This window comes from Hippocampus bargibanti, linkage group LG01 (genome assembly GCF_051943395.1).
Source record: "Hippocampus bargibanti isolate YZ-2025 linkage group LG01, ASM5194339v1, whole genome shotgun sequence".
NCBI classification, from domain to species: Eukaryota; Metazoa; Chordata; class Actinopteri; order Syngnathiformes; family Syngnathidae; genus Hippocampus; species Hippocampus bargibanti.
This window is the reverse complement of record NC_142734.1, coordinates 23,896,979-23,916,173: the sequence shown is the minus strand read 5'-3', so window position 1 is coordinate 23,916,173 and position 19,195 is coordinate 23,896,979. Positions and strand designations below refer to the sequence as shown.

The following is a 19,195-nucleotide window of genomic DNA, read 5'->3' as shown; positions in this document are numbered from 1 at the left end:
CCCAGTCTACCATAGGCATCTGCAGCAGCTGAGAGACTAGCTCAGGGGTGGGCAAACTTTTTGACTCACGGGTCACAATGGGTTCTAAAATTTGACAGAGGGGCCGGGCCAGGAGCATTTGGAGGGAGTGTTTGGGCCGGATATACTAAACCTAAAGCATGAAATGTAGTGTGTGCAAACCACATAGCACAGTAAGAACACTACAACCCAATTTATTAACTGTCTTTCAAATGTGAAAAATAGCCCTTATCAGTTCATAAATTTGTCTCAAGGAATATGCAAGATAACATATCATTTTCATACTATTTCGCAGATACTGGGAGGAGGAAATGTAAATACAGTAAAGTCTCGTTATATCGATATCGGATATATCGATAATCCCGGTTATATCGATACTATTTCTATGCACGCACGGAGAAAATTACATGCAAACAGGGTCGGATATATCGATAGTCCCGGTTATATCGATATTTTTTCGGACTCCCTTGAATATCGATATAACGAGACTTTACTGTAGATTAAAATAACATACGCACTGTGATTTATCAAGATTGCGTCTGTTTTTAAAAAGTTTCAATCAAAGGTGCAAAGTTAAAGAAATCAACATTTATTGAAAAATGGAATCACTTTCAACATTCAAAACATATTATTACACAACAAAAGACTCAAGCTCAATAATATCTACTTGTGTTAAACTCCGCAAAATCATGGATGGATTGTCCCGACCGCGCGCTCTACAAACTCGCCACGGACACCCTCGCCTTCACGCTCAAACAGTACATGTGTGTCATTGCCAAGCACACAGACATAGGCTATCTGCAGTAGAAATTTGCATACTCAGCACGGTAGCCAATCAGAAGCCTGCTTCATGCTTCGGACTTTCCCAAGCATTATAAGGTTGTGCATTTGCATATTATTTTCCAAAATAGATGCACAGAACCTCAGCCCAGAAGAAAGATTCAAAAGATAGAAGATCAGAAGATGCTAGGTAGCGTTTGTGGTAGGTACAGCCTTAAATTAAAAAAAAAAAAAAAAACTTTGTGACAATGTTGTTTTTAGCGATTACTCGTCTTATTGTGTTTCAAGCTGTGAAAAATGGGGCAGGCAGCTTTATGGCCGGGCAGGAAACTCTGGGCAGGCAACTTTTCAGAGTTGTCTGCCCCGTTGTCCGCTAATTTTTTGTTATGACTTTCAAGCACTGTTTTTATTATTATTTGGACAAGTTTCGCAGGCCTGATTAAAAAGTATGTAGCCATCGGGGGGCCGCAGTTTGGCCATATCTGGACTAGTTTGTAGTGCTTCTGGTGTGTGGGCCACAACTGCACATTGGAGTTTGATGACTTGCTCTGATCTTACTTTCGTGACTGCCTGGAGCCCCCTGATGTTGAATAGATTTCCATCAAGCCTATGGTAATCCCACTGTTCTTCTCAATCCTCTCATGGAGCAACAGTGTCACACACAGGAGGAAGATGTTGAACAGGACTGGTGCGAGGACACATCCCTGGCATACACCAGTCTGCTGAAGGGTTGTGATTCATGGCCACCGATAGTCACACATGATGTCATCCCATTGTGAAATTGGCTAAGGATGTTGACAAATTTCTGTGGGCATCCAAACCTCAGGAGAATATTCCAGAGAATGTCCCTGTTGACCGTGTCAAAGGCCTTTGACACGGTCCTGAAGCTGCCAAGCTGTGAAGACCAGGAAGCACAGTAGACAAAGTCTACTGTGCTCCTGTTCTTCCTGAAACCACACCGGGATTCTGGCAGCAGATCTTCTGTGATGCAGTTTATCAATCTATGTAGGATCACTTTGGCCAGGACTTTACCAGCAACTGCCAGAACTGAGATGCCACGGCTGTTACCACAGAGGGATTTGTCCCCCTTGCCTTTATAGATGGTGACAACATTTGCATCTTTCCACTGCTGAGGCACAGTTTCATGCTTCCACACATTGCTGATGAAGAGGAAGAGGGCACGGGTACAAAGGTAGCCTCCTTGCTTAAGGATCTCGGCTGGGATACTGTCAGGACCAGGGCTCTAGTTGCTTTTCAGCAATGTTAAAGCACTCTTAACCTCTCCAAAGGTTGGTGGAAGGTCAAGGTCTTGGATAGTCGGGCGATCAGGGAGCTCCTCTAGAACTAAAGTGTCTGTTGGGGAAGGCTGGTTGAGTAAACATTCAAAGTGTTCTGTCATGAAGCATCTTTAAAACATGCTTTGAAGTCTGTCAGAGCAATTTACCCGTGGGGACCTCATTTTGAAGTCTCTCGGAGCAATTTGCCCGTGGGGACCTCATTTTAGGTCCCCACGGGTACATGAGTCCCCACCGGGCTGCGTGCAGACAGGTTGATGTCCCCACCGGGGCGCACAAACGATAACACACACGCACACACACGCATGCACACACACACACACACACACACACACACACACACACACACACACACACACACACACACACACACACACACACACACACACACACACACACAGAAGGTCACACGATCGTAAAAGTGCGCTCATGGCTGAAGCCAGGCGTGCTGAAGACACTCGGCGGCGGTGGGCCGGCGTTGCGGCTCCGGTGCTAACATGGCGGCCAGAAAGTCGCTGAACTGAGCCGCCTGGTCCAGAGGCCACTCATACTTCTCCAGGAGGATCTCCAACAGTGCCCAATGCTTCAGGCTGGAGATGTGGCGAAGGTCACCTGATGCCCACAACACGGGTTCAGAAATTGCACGCGCGCGGAAAATACTGACGGGGTACGTGGGTTCACCTTGTCTGTTGAAGTATTCTCGGGAGTATTTCCCGGACAAGGCGAACGGCAACGGGATGGGGCCCAGCAACTCCATGATGTGAGCGATGTGATCTGAACACCAATCCTCATTACCATATGTGTGTGGGTGTATGCGTGTGTGTGTATGTTTGGAGGGGTGAGGGGCATCTGGGACACAATTCAGGATTACCGGATTTTACGGTGTATAAGGATCACTCCCAATGAATGGTGTGTTTGCAAACTTTTCCCATATACAGGTGACATCCGACAGACGGCCGGCGCTACTTATGACCACCCGTACTTACGACCACGACCGCCAGACCCCGTTTTTTTTAATTCTACACCTGGAACTGCAACGCGCGAGCAGCGGGCACTACAATTTTGGCCAGCCAGCATGTCACACACTCGCACAGCAATCTACGGCGTGACTACACCCAATACAGTAGTTAATTAGTGTGGATAGCGTCTCATGTAGTACTATAGACTGCTTTTTTACTGGCTGAGTCCGAGCGTGTATCAGGAGAACTCTTCGAGCCGTTAGCAAGGAGAGCAGGGTAAGTATAACATTTATAAATGAACCGTACAGTAAACAGTTACGTATACATTATAGCTACAGTTATACAGTAATAAAAATCGATAATACGAAATATAAAATGATAAAAACTTTACTAAAAGATAAGTATAACATTTATAAATTAACCGTACAGTAAAGTTTCGTATACACTATAGGTACAGTTATACAGTAATAAAAATCGATAATACGAAATATAAAATGATTAAAAACTCCACTAAAAGGTAAGTACAGCGGGACCTTGGCCTACGAACTTAATTGGTTCCCAGACAGAGTGGCTAAGGCGAAAAGTGTGTATGCCGATAATGAATTTCCCATAGGAAACCATTAAAGTGAGAATAATCCGTTCCCAGGTCCCCACAAAACATAATTTTCTACTTTCTAATTATATAAGCCTTAAAACTACACAAAATATACCTTATTTTATGTATAATAACTGTGCTATAATATTACGATTAAAGAAATAAACTGTACTATACAATAAAGTCATTTTATTTACCTTTGTGAGGAATGGAGTGTCCGGTTTCCTCAGCATTACTTGATGAGCAACACTTGATGAGGAACATAGGCTTCTTTCACCATCTTGAGGAATGATCTCTTGTAGATGCTTTCTCTGTGATAATTGTATCTAGTTCTTCATCAATTGTGATCTGTTTAGCTGGGTTGATAGCTTTTTGCATCAAGTGTACAGATGATTTGTGCGGGTTATTTGTGGAGCCTGATTGATGGGATATTTTAACTGTTTTCTATCCATTTTCTCACTATTCTCACACTCTCACACTTTTTTTTTGTTTCAAGCTCTGTCATTTCCCTTTCATGTGTGTGTGTTTTCTCTCTATCTGTCTGTCTGTCTCTTTAACCCTGCCCCACTGCTGGGTTCTTGACCAATCACATGGCTTTAACCGAAGACGCCATTTTGTTTTTTGGAGAACAGTCTCACTCTCTTTCTGTCTGTAACCCCATCCCCCACTGCTGCGTTCTTGACCAATCACATGGCTTTAACCGAAGACTGGGGGCGGGGAATGGAGGACAAAAACATTGGCCACCATTTTCTTGTGATAACGTGCTCGTTTGCGAACGACACATAACTTATTGTGGCAGCTCTGTGTGTATCCCGAAAAATAGTTTGTATGCCAAGGTAAAATTTTCATAAATGTAGCGTTCGTAAACCGAAAAGTTCGTAAGCCAAGGGGTTTGTAAACCGAGGCTTCACTGTATAACATTTATAAATGAACTATACACTAAACAGTTTTACATTCATTACTGGTACAGTTATACAGTCATAAAAATCTACAATATGAAATATAAAATGATAAAAATGACACTAAAAATGATCGAATGTATTTTCCGCCGTCCTGAAGTCAGATTTTGTCCAATTTATAGGCGCCGGGCCCGAACCAAACCGTGATGGAAGAAAACAGGATTGATTCCATCACTGGTTTGGTTCGTGGCCGCCACAAAAATGGACAAAATCCGACTTCAACTGACAGTTAGGACGGCATAAAAAAATCATTGGCAGTGCCCTAGCCACTCTCGAGGACTTGCACACTACAAAAATCCAAACAAAGGTGCGGAAAATCCTACTGGATCCTCCGCATCCTGCCCACCACCTTTTCCAGCGACTCCCCTCAGGCAGGCGCACCGAATCCAGAAGACATTGAAACAGCTTCTTCCCCCGTCGGCATGAATTCCCTAAACAGTAACCCAAATAGAACAGTCTGGTGCCTCCATTTTTCTGATGATGATACTAGTGCAGCGTGTTCTACCGGAGACAAATTCCTTGTGTGTTCTACATACTTGGCAATAAAGATGATTCTGATTATGATTCTGATGAACAAGAGCTCCCGAATTGTATCCCTGGCGACCCGTGATCTGCGTGCACATACGTTACCTTCATCTCTCGTGTAGTCTTCTCCAGAATGAGGTTCAAATAAATAATCGCCCGTGGCTAACTCGAAGGCCTGAAAGAGTCCAAAGAAAAGCAATCACGTGACTCGGTCCCGTTTGCCATGCGCACGCATGTCGCTACCATGCAGGCGACGCTCCAGATGTCAGCCGGGGTTCCGTATTCGGCTCCGATCAGGACCTCCAGGGCGCGGTACTGTCTGGTCTGAATGTCCTCGCTGAAATGCTTGTGCTAGGGGGGGGGGCAAACGGAGAGAGTGTGCGACGGCCATTGTTGTTGTCGTCGGTTGTTTGTGCAGAGAGAAGTTGTGATGCAGCGAGTACGGGAAGAGTCTCACCACCCAGCAAGCGTTTCCCAGATCGGCAATCTTCACTTGGAGTTTGTCAGCGTTTTCAGGTTCCAAAGGACTCAGGATGAAGTCGGACGCGCTAGCCACTGTTAGCGCAAACACGCAGAAGTCATAATAATAATAATACATTTAATTTCTAAACGCATTTCAAAGCTCTCAAAGTCACTTTACAGTCACAGGGTCAGTTTTTCTGTGGGAGAGCAGCGGCAGCCACACACGGGCGCGTTCACTCAACCCGAAAGTACCTCAAATAGATAGAACACTAGCTAACTAGATAATAGATAACTAAGAGATAGCTGATAGATAGCTAACGTGATAGCCACCCAGCTAACCGCTAGATAGCTAGATAGTCAGCCAGATAGCCAATAGATAGCAAATAGGTAGAAAGCTAGATAGCCAGCCAGATAGCTAGCTAAATATCCAGACAGCTAATAGATAGCTAGTTAGATAGCCAGTCAGCCAACAGATAACAAGCTCGATAATAATAATAGTAATAATAATACATTTCATTTATAAGCGCCTTTCAAACTCTCAAGGTCACTTTACAGTCACAGGATAAGTAATAGATAGCTAATAGATAGCCATCGAGATAGCTAGCTAGCTATCCAGCTAATATATAGCTAGCTAGCTAAAAAGGTAATATATAGCTAATAATAATAATACATTTCATTCATAAGCGCCTTTCAAACTCTCAAGGCGGAATCCAGTTGGGGTATATTTTCAGACGTCTGAAATTCACACTATGATAGGTGGCTATCTAGCTGTCTATTAACTGTATAGCTAGCTATCTAGCTAGCTTTTAGCGGTATAGCTAGATAGCTATCTTGATTGCTCTCTATTAACTATCTATTACTTATCCTGGGACTGTAAAGTGACCTAGCTGGCTACCTAGCTGGCACTTGATTTGCTATCTATTTGCTATCTATTAGTGATCTATCTGGCTTGTTAGCTTTCGAGCTACCTATCAATTAGCTATCTAGCTGGCTTGTTAACTATCTAGCAAACTATTAGCTATATAGCTATATATTAGCTATCTAGCTTATATTAGCTATCTAGCTAACTTTCTATCTATTTAAGTTACCTCCGGGTTGAGTGAATGCTGGTGCGTGTGGCTGCCGCTGCTCACCCACAGAATAAACTGATCCTGTGACTGAAAAGTGACCTTGAGAATTTTGAAAGGCACTTTGAAATCAAATGTAGTATGAGGGGAACTTATTTTTTTCCCAGGCAAGACTTTGAGTTTCTTGATTGTGAGAGAGTATTTTTGGATTGGATTTCCGGGTTGAGTGAACGCTGGTGTGTGTGGCTGCCGCTGCTCACCCACAGAAAAACGTATCCTGTGACTGTATAGTGACCTTGAGAGTTTTGAAAGGCGCTGATAAATTAAATGTATTATTATGATTATTATTATAATGAGTTTTAGGACTAGATAAACATTCAATGCAGCGTAAAAAAACGTAGACTCTCTTCTTTCATCAGAAGAAAATAGTTCATTCCTTTAGTTATATGGGTCTGGAGTTATCTGAGATTGAAATGAGGGCATCTGTCCAAAATACAATGCAAACAAAAAATTATATAGCGCTTGAAAAACAGCTAAAGCTTAAACAATGCACGAACGTGTACAAAAGGGGAAACGCTGCCCCCTCGTGGAATGGAAAAACATTGCCAGAGGTCTGGCCAGCGCTTTATCGGCACCCAAGTATGAAAAATTTAACAAATTCGGGAATGGCGCTCGACGTCATATTTTCAATTCCCTTATAAATTCAGGAATGGCAGTGAATGAGTTAAAATGGTTCACTTTAAAATGGTTGACTGATTTTTCTGCACCAACTGTTCAACTGTTATCGTATTTTATTCTACTTTATCTTTGCTTGATACCTTGCACATGGTACGAGTGCAGCATCTTCATACCGAAGACCAATTCCTTGGGTGTTTTACACACTTGGCCAATGAAGATGATTCGAATTCTTAATCTGATTCTTATTCTGATTATGAATCTGATGCTGAAAGAGGAGCAGGCAGGAGGGGTCTTGGCAAAAGGTTGATTGTCTTCCGGTGTGTTCGGGGAGGTTTCGTCCACCTGAGTATCCTGACGTTGAGGATAGCGTCGATTCCGACGTGGCTGAGTTGACGGAGCTGGAGATGCCCGAGATGACGGAGGCGGGGCTGGAGAAGCGCCTTAGGCCGTTGCGAGTGTCCTCCAACAAAGAACTACATGACGTTGGGCTCGTTTTGTCATCGGAAGTGTCGCCGTTGACAATTGGCTGGCCTGAGGACGCAAACGTTCTTACGATGTCAGTTTGGAATTATGTACTATGTATTGTATTATGTACTATGTTTGGAATTATGGACGACGATGGCCGATACTCACAATGAGCATGGGTGTCATCTTCCTCATCCATTTTCTGTACACAAAGACAAGACGTACAGTGACACCTCAGCTCACGAACGCTTTGGCTCACAAACTTTTTGCCTTACGAACATTAAATTTGCGAGAATATAGTCTTTGCTACGAACTAGTTTTCGGCGGACGAGCCAAACCCCACGGCGCCACTAGTTTTTGTCACCACTTTTCTTTCGTAGTGCAGACGAGGTTTGTTATTAAGTGGAGTACTTTTTGCTATTATGGGACCGAAAAAGACTCCACGACAGGCTAGTGCAGTGGTTCTTAATCTTGTTGGAGGCACCGAACCCCACCAGTTTCATATGCTCATTCACCGAACCCTTCTTCCAATGACTGTGCCTACTAACTGCAGTCTAGACTGAGGGGTGGACCTTTGTGGCAGAGGATCCACCGAACCCCTGAGACCGACTCACCGAACCCCTAGGGTTCGATCGAATCCAGGTTAAGAACCACTGGGCTAGTGTTCAGCCGAGGAAGACACAAAAGAAAATGACGGTTGAGTAGAAGAAGGAGATCATCGAAAAACACCAATGAGGTGTGCGTTTGTGTGACTTAGCGTCCCAGTACCACTATGCTAAGTCAACCATTGCTACCATCCTTCAGAACAAGAAAGCTATGAAGGGTGTTTCTGTGTTGTCTAAGCAACGGTCTCAAGCAATAGAAGAGGTTGATAAACGTAACAAAAAGCAGCCAGCAGGGGACAGTGTGAGTGAGGGTATTATCGCCGAGAAAGCACGGCAACTTCACTTGGAGGTCATCAACAAGCAACTACGTAAACGACCCTCACAAAGGTCAATAAAACAAGTTGATTATACAGTACAATTCATTTTTTAAATGACAATACAATAGCAGATTTATGACACATAAAAGTAAAAAAATTAAAGTATATTGTGTATAGTTTTAAAGGTTATTTAGTAGAAAAGGATGTTTTATGGGGACCTGGGAATGGATTATTCTAATTTTTTAATGGTTTCTTATGGGAAATGTTTGGCAGACGAACTTTTCGCCTTACACTCACTTTTTGGGAACCAATTAAGTTTGTAAGATGAGATATCACTGTACATTATGTCTGGAGTGAATGAGTTAATGATGCATTTTTTGACAGTGTGACACATGTTGTAATTGTTTACTGTATAGTCAGAAAAAAACTCGTATTGTATGTGTCAAAACAAATCGACTATGAGCACTTGTATAGAACAGCACAGTTTGAGTGTCATTGCAGTACCTGAATGTGCAGCAGTCTCTCCTCTAACAGCTTCTCTTGCTGCTTAGCTTTTCTTTTAATTTTTTTCTTCTTGTTTTTGGACATTTTACCAATCTAGACACACACACACACACACACACACACACACACACACACACACACACACACACACACACACACACACACACACACACACGCGCGCACACACACACACACACACACACACACACACACACACGCACAAACACACGCACGCGCACGCACACGCACACACACACACACACAAACACACGCACACACACACACATACATACATACACACACACACACGCACACACACACACACGCACACACACAGACTCAGATAAGAGATTGGGACAATACATTCACCATCAATTCATAACAACAGACATTATGGAGTCATACAGAAGGAAGCCAGCGGTAGCACCAACTCAATGACCTCTCGAGACGACTGAGAAAGTGTGTCTATTATCTAGGATTGGATCAAAAAAAGAGAGTCGAAGCTTTCTTAGACTGCATTGAATGTTTATGCAGTCCGAAAAGTGAAGATGCTGCGGCTCCTGAAATTTGAGTGAAAATGACAAAAACCCTGGCACTGGAGTGGACACATTTGAGAAGCAGTTAAAAGCACAATTTCACACATTGCCTCTTTCACCAATCATTCTGTCCATTTCAAAGAGAAAATGAGGTGGGGAAACATCAGTAAAAGCCAGTCTCATAATATGAAAAACTTAAAAAAAATGCCACAGTTTGTTAGCAGTTTTTAAATACAGTGATACCTCGGCTTACAAACGCTTTATCTTACGAAGTTTTCGCCTCACGAATATTACATTCGCGAGAATATAATATAGGCATACAAACTAGTTTTCGGCAAACACACGGAGCGCCACAATGGCTGGCGGACTAGTTTTCGGCGGAAGAACACAAAACTACATGGTCGAACAGCGCCACGGTGGCTGGTGGACTAATTTTCAGCGAACGGACCAAACCACACGGCGCCACGGTGACTGGCAGACTAGTTTTCGGCAGAAGAACACCAAACAGTTTGTCGTGTAGTTTGGTCCAAACTACACGTCGAACAGCGCCGCGGTGGCTGATGGACTAGTTTTCCACACCCCCTTTGACTTCAGACGTGGTTTACTATCAAGTGGAGTACTTTTGGTATAATGGGACCGAAAAAGACCCCACCACAGGCTAGTGTTCAGCTGAAGAGGATGCAAAAGAAAATGATGGTCGAGCAGAAGAAGGAGATCATCTAAAAACACCAACGAGGTGTGCGTTTGTGTGACTTAATGTCCCAATACCATTACACGAAGTCAACCATTGCTACCATCCATTGACAACTACCCTGACAAAGGTAAATAAAACAACTTTTTTATATACGATACAGTTCATTTCTTTAATTACAATCTGATAGCACATTTATTATAGATAAAATAAGGTAAATTTTATGTAGTTTTAAATTCTTATTTAGTAGATTATGTTTTATGGGGACCTGGGAACAGATATTCTCGTTTTTACTGGTTTCTTATGGGAAATACATGTTTGGCAGACGAACCTTTCGCCTGACACACTTTTTGGGAACCAATTAAGTTCGGAAGCTGAGGTATCACTGTATATTTTTTTCACCCCCTCCTTTCTTCCTCCATTTAAGATAATGACTTCATTTTAACCAGAAAATGTTATTGGATTAAATGATCTGAATTGAATTGAAAAAGACTGGGGCGCCAGGTCAAGAGGGACAATTCTGTCCTGGGCTGCTCGCTGGACTCTCTGGAGGAAGTGGACAACAGATGGACGCTAGCTAAACTAAAATGCTATGATGGACAGCCCCCCCCCCCTATTCCCCAGCCCTCCCTGACAGCACTGGGTAGCTGCTTCAGCCAGTGTTACACCCGCGTTGGAAGAAGGAGAGGTACCGCCGCTCGTTTCTACTGACTGCTTTCTGACTGACTTTCTGACTGACTGACTGAATTAATTTGTGGTAGACTGACAAAGTTGGGAGACACTCAAGGTCTGCGCGATAGCTTGCATTTGTGCTCCTGAACCTAATCGCTGTGTCAAAATTATGAAAGAACACGTTACTGATCTGATTCACATGAAAGTGGGGCTGAATAAAGTATCAGTCATTCCACAAAGATTGGAAACGGATATTAAAAGCAAGCTATGGCAAGAAATGACCGCAAAGCACAGAGACGCTAACATTGGCCTCTGCTGCTTCTTAAAAACACTTTCTCCGTGCTTGTGTGTGACTGGGTACATGCTATGAAAGTGGTGATGACATGCAACTAGCAGGCTGTTGCATTTAGTTTGGTCACTCAAAAATCAAGATCCAGTAGCTGAAGCAGACGAACCAATCACAACAGAGGATGCGGTACATTTAGACACATACCTGGACAACTTTGGGAGCTGTACTGACTGGAGAGACACATTGAGAGAAAGACAAAGAGAATGAAAGAAAGCTAGAGATCAATAGAGAACACAAGCAGGCATTACTCAGACCCCTGGGACATGGTTTAAAGACCAAAGAGCAAGTTTCGATTGAATGGGCAAAGCCTTAGACGCAAGTGAGAGTAGCATCAAAAGTCGGGGGACAGATTCTGCAGCCTGGAGGAGAGACTGACCAATCATTGGCTATTAGTCACCTGATGAGCCAGAAGGGGGCTGGGTTCCAGCTCTCTGCCAGATAGTGGCCTCAGCAGCGAGCCTCCTTATGTAGACCTCATCCACATCCAGCAAAATGTTCTCTGGTTTTATATCTGTGTGGATGATCTTACACTTCGTGTGCAGGTAGTCCACACCCTGTAGCACCTGCAAACGTGTCCACACAGGAATAACGTACAACAAATTTTCTTGTGTGTGTGTATATGTGTGTGTGTATGTGTGTGTGTGTGCGCGAGTGCGTGTGTGCGTGTGTGTATTTTACCTGTTTGATGATGCTCTTGACACATACCAGAGGAAGGCCCATGTAGTTTGACTTAATGATCCATTTTAACAGCTGATGACCAAGAACCTCCAGAACCATACATACATCTAACGCAGGTTGAGGAAAACAAAGGCTGGGCAGGTAGACACGGTCAGACAGACACATAGATGAGGTCAGTCAAGTGAGACAGGATGAAGGATACGCACTCCATTGACTCCAGAAATCTTGAAGTCATCGATTAATTGGACAATGGTCGCCCGGTGGGGGTCAGATGGGTCACTGTCCCTCACCTGGATACAGAGACATGCTTTGAGGGCATATTGGCTAGGAACAGGAAAACTGCAGGATTGGGTGTTGACTAAATGCAAGATCAGATGGAGGACTGGGAATGTTAATAAATCAGGGACATGGTAAAAGACGATGTTTTGGTCTGGTTTAGCATAGGGTGTGGGCCCAGGAGCAGGATTTAGTTTAGGAACAGATGCAGTACTAGGTGTGGGTCTTTGTGTAGGATTATGTGTAAGGCTACATTCCTGGTGCTTTGCAGGACAAGGTGCAGGACTGACTGCTGGGCCAGATGTGAGCATAACGTGCAGGACGGCATGAAGGACAATGTGAAGAATTACATTTAAGATTAGGCGTCGGATTAGTAGAAGGAGTAAGGGCAGGACCATTACAAGTGCAGTATTACATTTAGGACAAGGTCAGGCTAAATGCAGGATTATATCTATGACGAGGTGTCAGTGCATGCAGGACTACATAAAAAACCACCGCAGGTGCAAAATTACATGTCGGACTAACTGTAATACAAGGCATAGGGATTCCTGCAGGACTAGATTTACCTATACACGTCAGATTACATGCTGGACTATGTACAGTGTTATGTCTAGGAGACGTTGGACAATGTGTAGGATTAGGGTTGGGACAAAATATCAGATTATGTACAGGAGTAGGTGCAAGACATCCAAGGCTAGATATAAAAACAGGTTTAGGAGTTCATGCAAGAAAAACTGAAGGGTCCGGTGCAGGATGTGATGCTACAAGCATTGACACTCACACATCTGAGCAGTTTAATTTCATCCAGAGCAGTCTCTGTGTAATGGAGTGCACTCTTCACCACCTTCAATGCCACAAAGCGTTTCTTCCTGATAACAAACAAAAGGAAGATACATGGTCAGAGGACGTGACTGCAGACGGAGGTAGAGAAAACAAGACAAATTGTGCAGTCGTACTGCAGGTCCCAACAAAGCCAGACAGTAGAAAAATGTCCCCAGCCAAGTTTGCGGACTACGTGGTACCTCCCGTTAAAGAGGTCCCCGATGGTGACTGGGTAGTAGCCACCTGGAACACAAAGACCAGAAGAGTCAGACATACAGTGTACTACAATGTAGTATAACTACATTCATATGATGATCATGAAGAAGTAATGCTTCATGGATGACCAGATCTTCACCTTTGCAGTAATCTGCTGGATCTTCTTGTTCTTCATCATCGGAGCCCAGAAGCTGAGAAGGGGGCAAGGTTAATTCTGCGGGCGGTGGGCTTAGAGGTGCAAGTGAGGGTGTGACCGCACATGTTGGCACTGATGATAAAATGGAACTTGAAGGGTTACGGTTTAAGTTCGAAAGGGGGGTGGCAGAGGAAGAGATAGATGAGGGGTTAGGGTGGGAGGAAGCAACTGTGGTGCTGAGGATCACCGAGGTGGGAACTAATGCGGTGAGGGGGGAAGGACTTACTGGAGGAGTAGTAGAGGCTTTCGTTGTGCACAGTGTGGTAGTTTTGGCGGTTGCAAAACTAGATTTACAATTTTCAAATGTTAAATGACTACTTGTCTTGAAATCACCTGATGTTTCTTTTTTTACACTTGATGATGATTGGCCAGTGCGTCTCTGAGATGGGACATGAAGTGACTGGTTCTGGGCAAATGTCTGAGCTAAGGCATGCTGTGCAGTGCTTTGGGTAGGGTTTTGAGAAGGCATCCCAAATGAATTACTGTGAGTGGGATCCAGATATGGGAGTTCATTTAACAGGCTGTCTGTGGTGCTCTGGGCTAGGAAAGAAATTAAATGGCTATGGGAGGTGCTTTTACATTGGACACAAAGTGACTGACTGCTGGGGGGACTCATAGATTCAACAGGAAGTGACCTGCCATGGGCAGGGTTCTCAGGTGAGACTAAATGACTTCTCTGAGGTGAAACAGCAAGTGATTGGCTTTGGGAAGGAATGTGAGCCAGGTCAGGAAGCGCCCGGCTGTACAATGAATTCTGACTTCGGCAAGGAAGTGACTGGCTGTGGGCAAGGGTCTGATCAGGGCCAGGAACAGAATCGCTGTGGGCGGGGCTCTGACCTGGATCAAAAAGAGTCAGACAGCTTTGAGTGGGGATCCTGCTTTGAGGTGAAACAGGTTGTGATTTGCTGTCGGCGGCACCCTGCGTAGGCACAGGAAGTGGTTGGCTGTGGGCTGTGCTCGCAGTTGGAATAGGATGTGGCTGGTTTTGGGTGGGCCCGTGATGTGGAGTAGAAAGTGGCTGGCTGAGATGTATCTCTATCAGGGGGATGAGAGGTAAGAGTGTGGTGCTGTGAGGAACATCTGTTGAACATTGGGGGCAATCTGAAGAGCTACGTGATCCATCTTTCGCTGAGGTGTCTAGAGTAGGAAAGCGCGTATCCACAGAGTGAGGGCGAATCTCTTGAACTTCAAATGTGGTGTCACTAATTGTTCTTTGTGGAGGTGAGGCTGTTTTGAGTATAAAGGGTGAGACTGAAGGGTCTTCTTGTGTCCGAGGTTTTAGTCTGTCATAAAGGTCATCAGAACTAGAACAAGAGACAAAGATGCTCAGTAAGCGCGACAGAACCCTCAAGCTTCCTGGCCTCCGGTAGAGGACCCAAACTAAAACCTGACCTAAAATAGTCACCCAGTGGATATAGATATAGATACAGTATAAATATACATCTCATAAAAGCGTCCCGGTAGTCCAGTGGTTAGCATGCAAGCTTCATAGTGCAGAGGTTGTGAGTTCAAGACCCCGATCCGGTCTCCCTGTGTGGAGTTTGCATGTTTTCCTCGGGCCAGCGTGGGTTTTCTCCGGGTCCTCCGGTTTCCTCCCACATTCTAAAAACATGCGTGGCAGGCTGGTTGAACACTCCAAATTGTCCCAAGGTGGGAGTGTGAGAGTGACTGGTTGTCTGTCTCTGTGTGCCCTGCGATTGACTAGCAACCAATTCAGGGTGACCTCCGCCTAATGACCAAAGCCGACTAAGATGGGATCCAGCTCCCCCCGCGACCCTGATGAGGATGCGTGCTGATTTACGCAATATTGGGGCGCGTTTTCACTGAAAAAAAACTCAAGCGGCTCATCAGCATGATTGGGTGTCATGTCTTCAAGTGACACCATTTATTTGTCTTCATGCTGTCTGCTAACATTTTTAGACACAACAAGCACACCTTGACAGTGAAGCCAAGTGCAACATAATTGCGTCATACTTCTTTTTTTTAGCTTTGGGGAGACTTTCGTTTTTTGTATCTATCTGTCTGCCAGGCAACTTGGTTTCCACACTTCACATTCCTACTCAGTGCTCTGCGCAAAGTCATTGCAAACAAAACACTGAGTGAATGTTTGGCTCTGTGCGCATCATTTGCCAATAACAGCGCCACTGCCCCCTAATATCATAGGTGTGTAATAGTACAGTGAAACCTCAGCTTACAAACGCTTTAGCTCACGAACTTTTCGCCTCACAAACATTAAATTCGTGAGCATATAGTCTTGGCGTCTAGGCTGACGAACTAGTTTTGGGAGGACGAACCAAACCACACGGCACCACAGTGGCTGGCGGACCAGTTTTTGGCGAATGAATACCAAACCACACGGTCGAACATCACCACGGAGGCTGCCGGACTACTTTTTGTCACCCCCTTACTTTGAGTGCAGACGTGGTTTGTTATTGAATGGAGTACTTTTGCTATTATGGGATCGAAAAAGACCCACCACAGGCTACTGTTAAGCCCAAGAGGACACAAAAGAAGATGACAGGGTGTAACGAGGTGTGCGTTTGTGTGACTTAGCGTACTAGTACGCTCAGTCTAACATTGCTACGTGTGGCTAAGGGTGTTTCTGTGTTGTCTAAGCAACGGTCTCAGCCGATCGAACAGGTAGAAAAACTTCTGTTGATTTGGATTAACGAAAAGCAGCTAGCAGGGGACCGTGTGAGTGAGGGTATTATCGCTCAACGACCATCACAAAGGTCAATAAAACTACTTTATTATACAGTACAATTTATTTCTTTCAATACAATACAATAGTACATTTATTATACATACAATAAGGTCTATTTTGTGTAGTTTTAAGGCTTATTGAGTAGAAAATGATATTTTATTGGGACGTGGGAACGGATTATTCTCATTTTAATGGTTTCTTATGGGAAAAAATGTTCAGAAGACGAACTTTTCGCCTCACATATACTTTCTGGGAACCAATTATGTTCGTGAGTGGAGGTATCATTGTACTTTATTACAGGAGAGAAAAAAAATTGCCAGAGGTCAAAGGCGCCCCCCAGGGAACGCGTCCAACTATTTGAGAAGCAATGGCTGAGAGGAGGGGGCAGCATGGCTAAACTGTGCAGTTACCACATGTGCAGTGGCTGCACGGGTTATACGAGTCCATAGAACACAAAAGCATTCATCAATTCAGAGTCCACGTGCGGCGGCCTCACCGGGTCTGCTCGGTGCGGACTCTGCGGTGCTTTTTGCCTCGCCGCTTGTGCTTCTTGGTTCCAGAGGCGGGGCTTTTCTGCGTTAACCCGGCGGAGGCTGCTGGAAGAAGACATAGGTGGTCAGCAAAAGTTTCATTTCGATTGTGCTTACAACAGACTTCTTAGATCGTTACCACATAGGCTTAGTCATGCTGATGAGGTGATACCAGAGCGAATGAGGCAATCGGGGTCAGTCATAGACCATAATAAATCAGGACAAAAGAAGTAATCAGATTAGCTTCAGGGAGTAGTCCTCTGCTCCCCTCAACCTTAGAGTAGGGACCCCCCAACCTTAGAGCAGGGACCAATCATAGCAGAGGTCTAGCTCCGCCACCTCTGGACATTAGGCATATATATATATATATATATATATATATATACACAGTAAAGTCTCGTTATATCGATATTCTCGGGAGTCGGAAAAAAATATCAATATAACTGGACTATCGATATATCCGATCCTGCGCCGAACTGCATTAACAAAAGCCGCCAAAAGAGGGCAGCCAAGCGCCATATAAGAAACGGAGCTGGCCATGAGCTCCCATTTTGTGCCTCTTTTTTTTGGGGGGGGTGAGAGATGTTCCTCCAATGTTGCCTCAAAATGGCACATATAATTCTTTAATGATTGCAAACATGTATGCTTTCATCTTCAGAACTACAGTGTATTTGAATCATATTCATAACTGGATGTGTAACAAGAAAGCATATTATCTGAATCTGAAGCCATTGTTTGGATTCACAAGCAATGCAAGACGTCTTGGCGTGAAGTCATTTTTATTGGTATTTTGCATTTGAATAAAAAGTGACATCGGTTGTCCTTTAATACACAGTATGGAATGTTAATAATTTTCAAAATCATCACGCTTCAGCAGACTAAACAAGAAACATTGTTGCAAAAAACGATTGCATTCATATACAGTACAGTGGGCATGTACATAACACAACAGGGAAACTGCAACGCTTACATATGTATACAATTGTATATGTATACAATTTAAAAAAGTTATCAATGTTCTTCTGCTTCCCATTTTTACCTTTTAACACAAACACTTCAATCTCGTCTGCTACACACGAGCTAGCGTCTGAAAATGAAAATGGCTCTGCTACACGGGTGCTGGTCACGTAACAAACTCACGTGACCAAGTCGATCAATGGCGCGACTGATGGCGTGTCACGTAACCAAGACACGTGACCAAGTCGACCAATGGCGTGACCGATGGCGTGTCACGTGACCAAGACACGTGACCAAGTCGACCAATGGCGCGACCAATGTATCGATATAAACAGCAAAATGGCCGGCGGGGGATGAAAAGGAGCACTGTAATAACCGGATTATCGTAATAACCGGGTATCATACTAAACGGTACTAATTATACATAAAAAGACTAGAAATGTGCAAGGGAAATGAAAAATGAATGAATGAAAAATTACTGTATATATATATATATATATATATATATATGTGGCCAGGGTTACCAGCACAATTTTAGTTCGCTGACGAAGCCTCTTGGATAAGAAGCGGAACGTCCGACACCTTCAAAGAAGTACAGACGACGGCTGAAGAAACCTTTTCATCGATGAGTAGAAGTAGAATTGATGTCAATGTGTCTTCCTATTCCAACGAACGTGTTTCTGTCATGGTGTTCATGGTTCGAATTTCGCACATGACCGTGTTCGACGCACGAGTCAATGCACGGCACTGACCTCGGAACCCAAAGAGCCAACTTCATCCAAAATACTTTACCTATGAGCATTGTGGCTTTCAGGAAGGAAGAGCGTCAGCGGGGACTGTCCCGACTGACTGTTAGCCCTTAGCCTGTTAGCTCAACAGAGTCGAGAGATAGTCTGACTTTTCAGCGAGTTCCAAGCGGCACCCAAGGAAGAGCCGCGCGGGGAACTCAGCTGATCCGTGACGTGCGTCGTTACACCGGCCGTCGGTTTGATGTCAGCCTCAATCGCTCGCTGGACGTCGGAGGGAAAACAGCGTCTCTCCGCACAACTCGGTCAGCGGTGACTCCATTGCCTATCTGTGGCAACACCTCACAGGTTATTCTTAGTGTCTTACTCTGGCGTTCGCAGCCCGGAACAGCTGCTGGCAGACTGACACCTGAGACACCCTTGCTTGGGGCATGCGCGCTGGCCACTATGCCACGTGTATACATAAATGAAATGCTCAATCAAAATAAGCAAATCAATAAATAAATACATAAAAATCACATTCATAATAACAGTGTCAGAAACGCATGACAAAACATTCGCTGACACCAGGGCAGACAACTCTGAAAAGTTGC

General features: G+C 44.3%; 1 protein-coding gene across 2 annotated transcripts; it reads right to left on the bottom strand.

The window, feature by feature from the left end:
• Positions 1-591: 591 nt before the first annotated feature.
• Positions 592-18,935, bottom strand: LOC148903536 (SRSF protein kinase 3-like). 2 transcript variants are annotated; one of them, XM_089004695.1, is made up of 17 exons: positions 18,649-18,935; positions 16,866-16,965; positions 13,609-14,969; positions 13,388-13,496; positions 13,213-13,300; positions 12,358-12,445; positions 12,156-12,262; positions 11,875-12,040; positions 11,622-11,647; positions 9,230-9,322; positions 7,972-8,005; positions 7,681-7,869; positions 5,589-5,686; positions 5,375-5,482; positions 5,237-5,306; positions 2,775-2,867; positions 592-2,705 (listed from the first exon to the last, which is right to left on the bottom strand). In XM_089004695.1, exons 1-17 carry the CDS (start codon positions 18,656-18,658, stop codon positions 2,521-2,523), a joined length of 2,925 nt encoding a protein of 974 aa, XP_088860821.1. In that variant the 5' UTR covers positions 18,659-18,935; the 3' UTR covers positions 592-2,520. The 2 variants fall into 2 exon arrangements, with proteins under 2 accessions (XP_088860821.1, XP_088860829.1); XM_089004703.1 differs by having other exon boundaries at positions 16,866-16,962.
• Between the last annotated feature and the right edge of the window lie 260 nt (positions 18,936-19,195).

Bases quoted from the DNA above. Each gene is read 5' to 3' on its own strand.
- LOC148903536 (XM_089004695.1), bottom strand. The intron at 11,648-11,874 runs GTGACTAATAGC...GTGTCTCTCCAG, and splicing joins GCCCCCTTCTGGCTCATCAG to TCAGTACAGCTCCCAAAGTT. The intron at 2,706-2,774 runs GTGAACCCACGT...TGTGGGCATCAG, and splicing joins AGAATACTTCAACAGACAAG to GTGACCTTCGCCACATCTCC.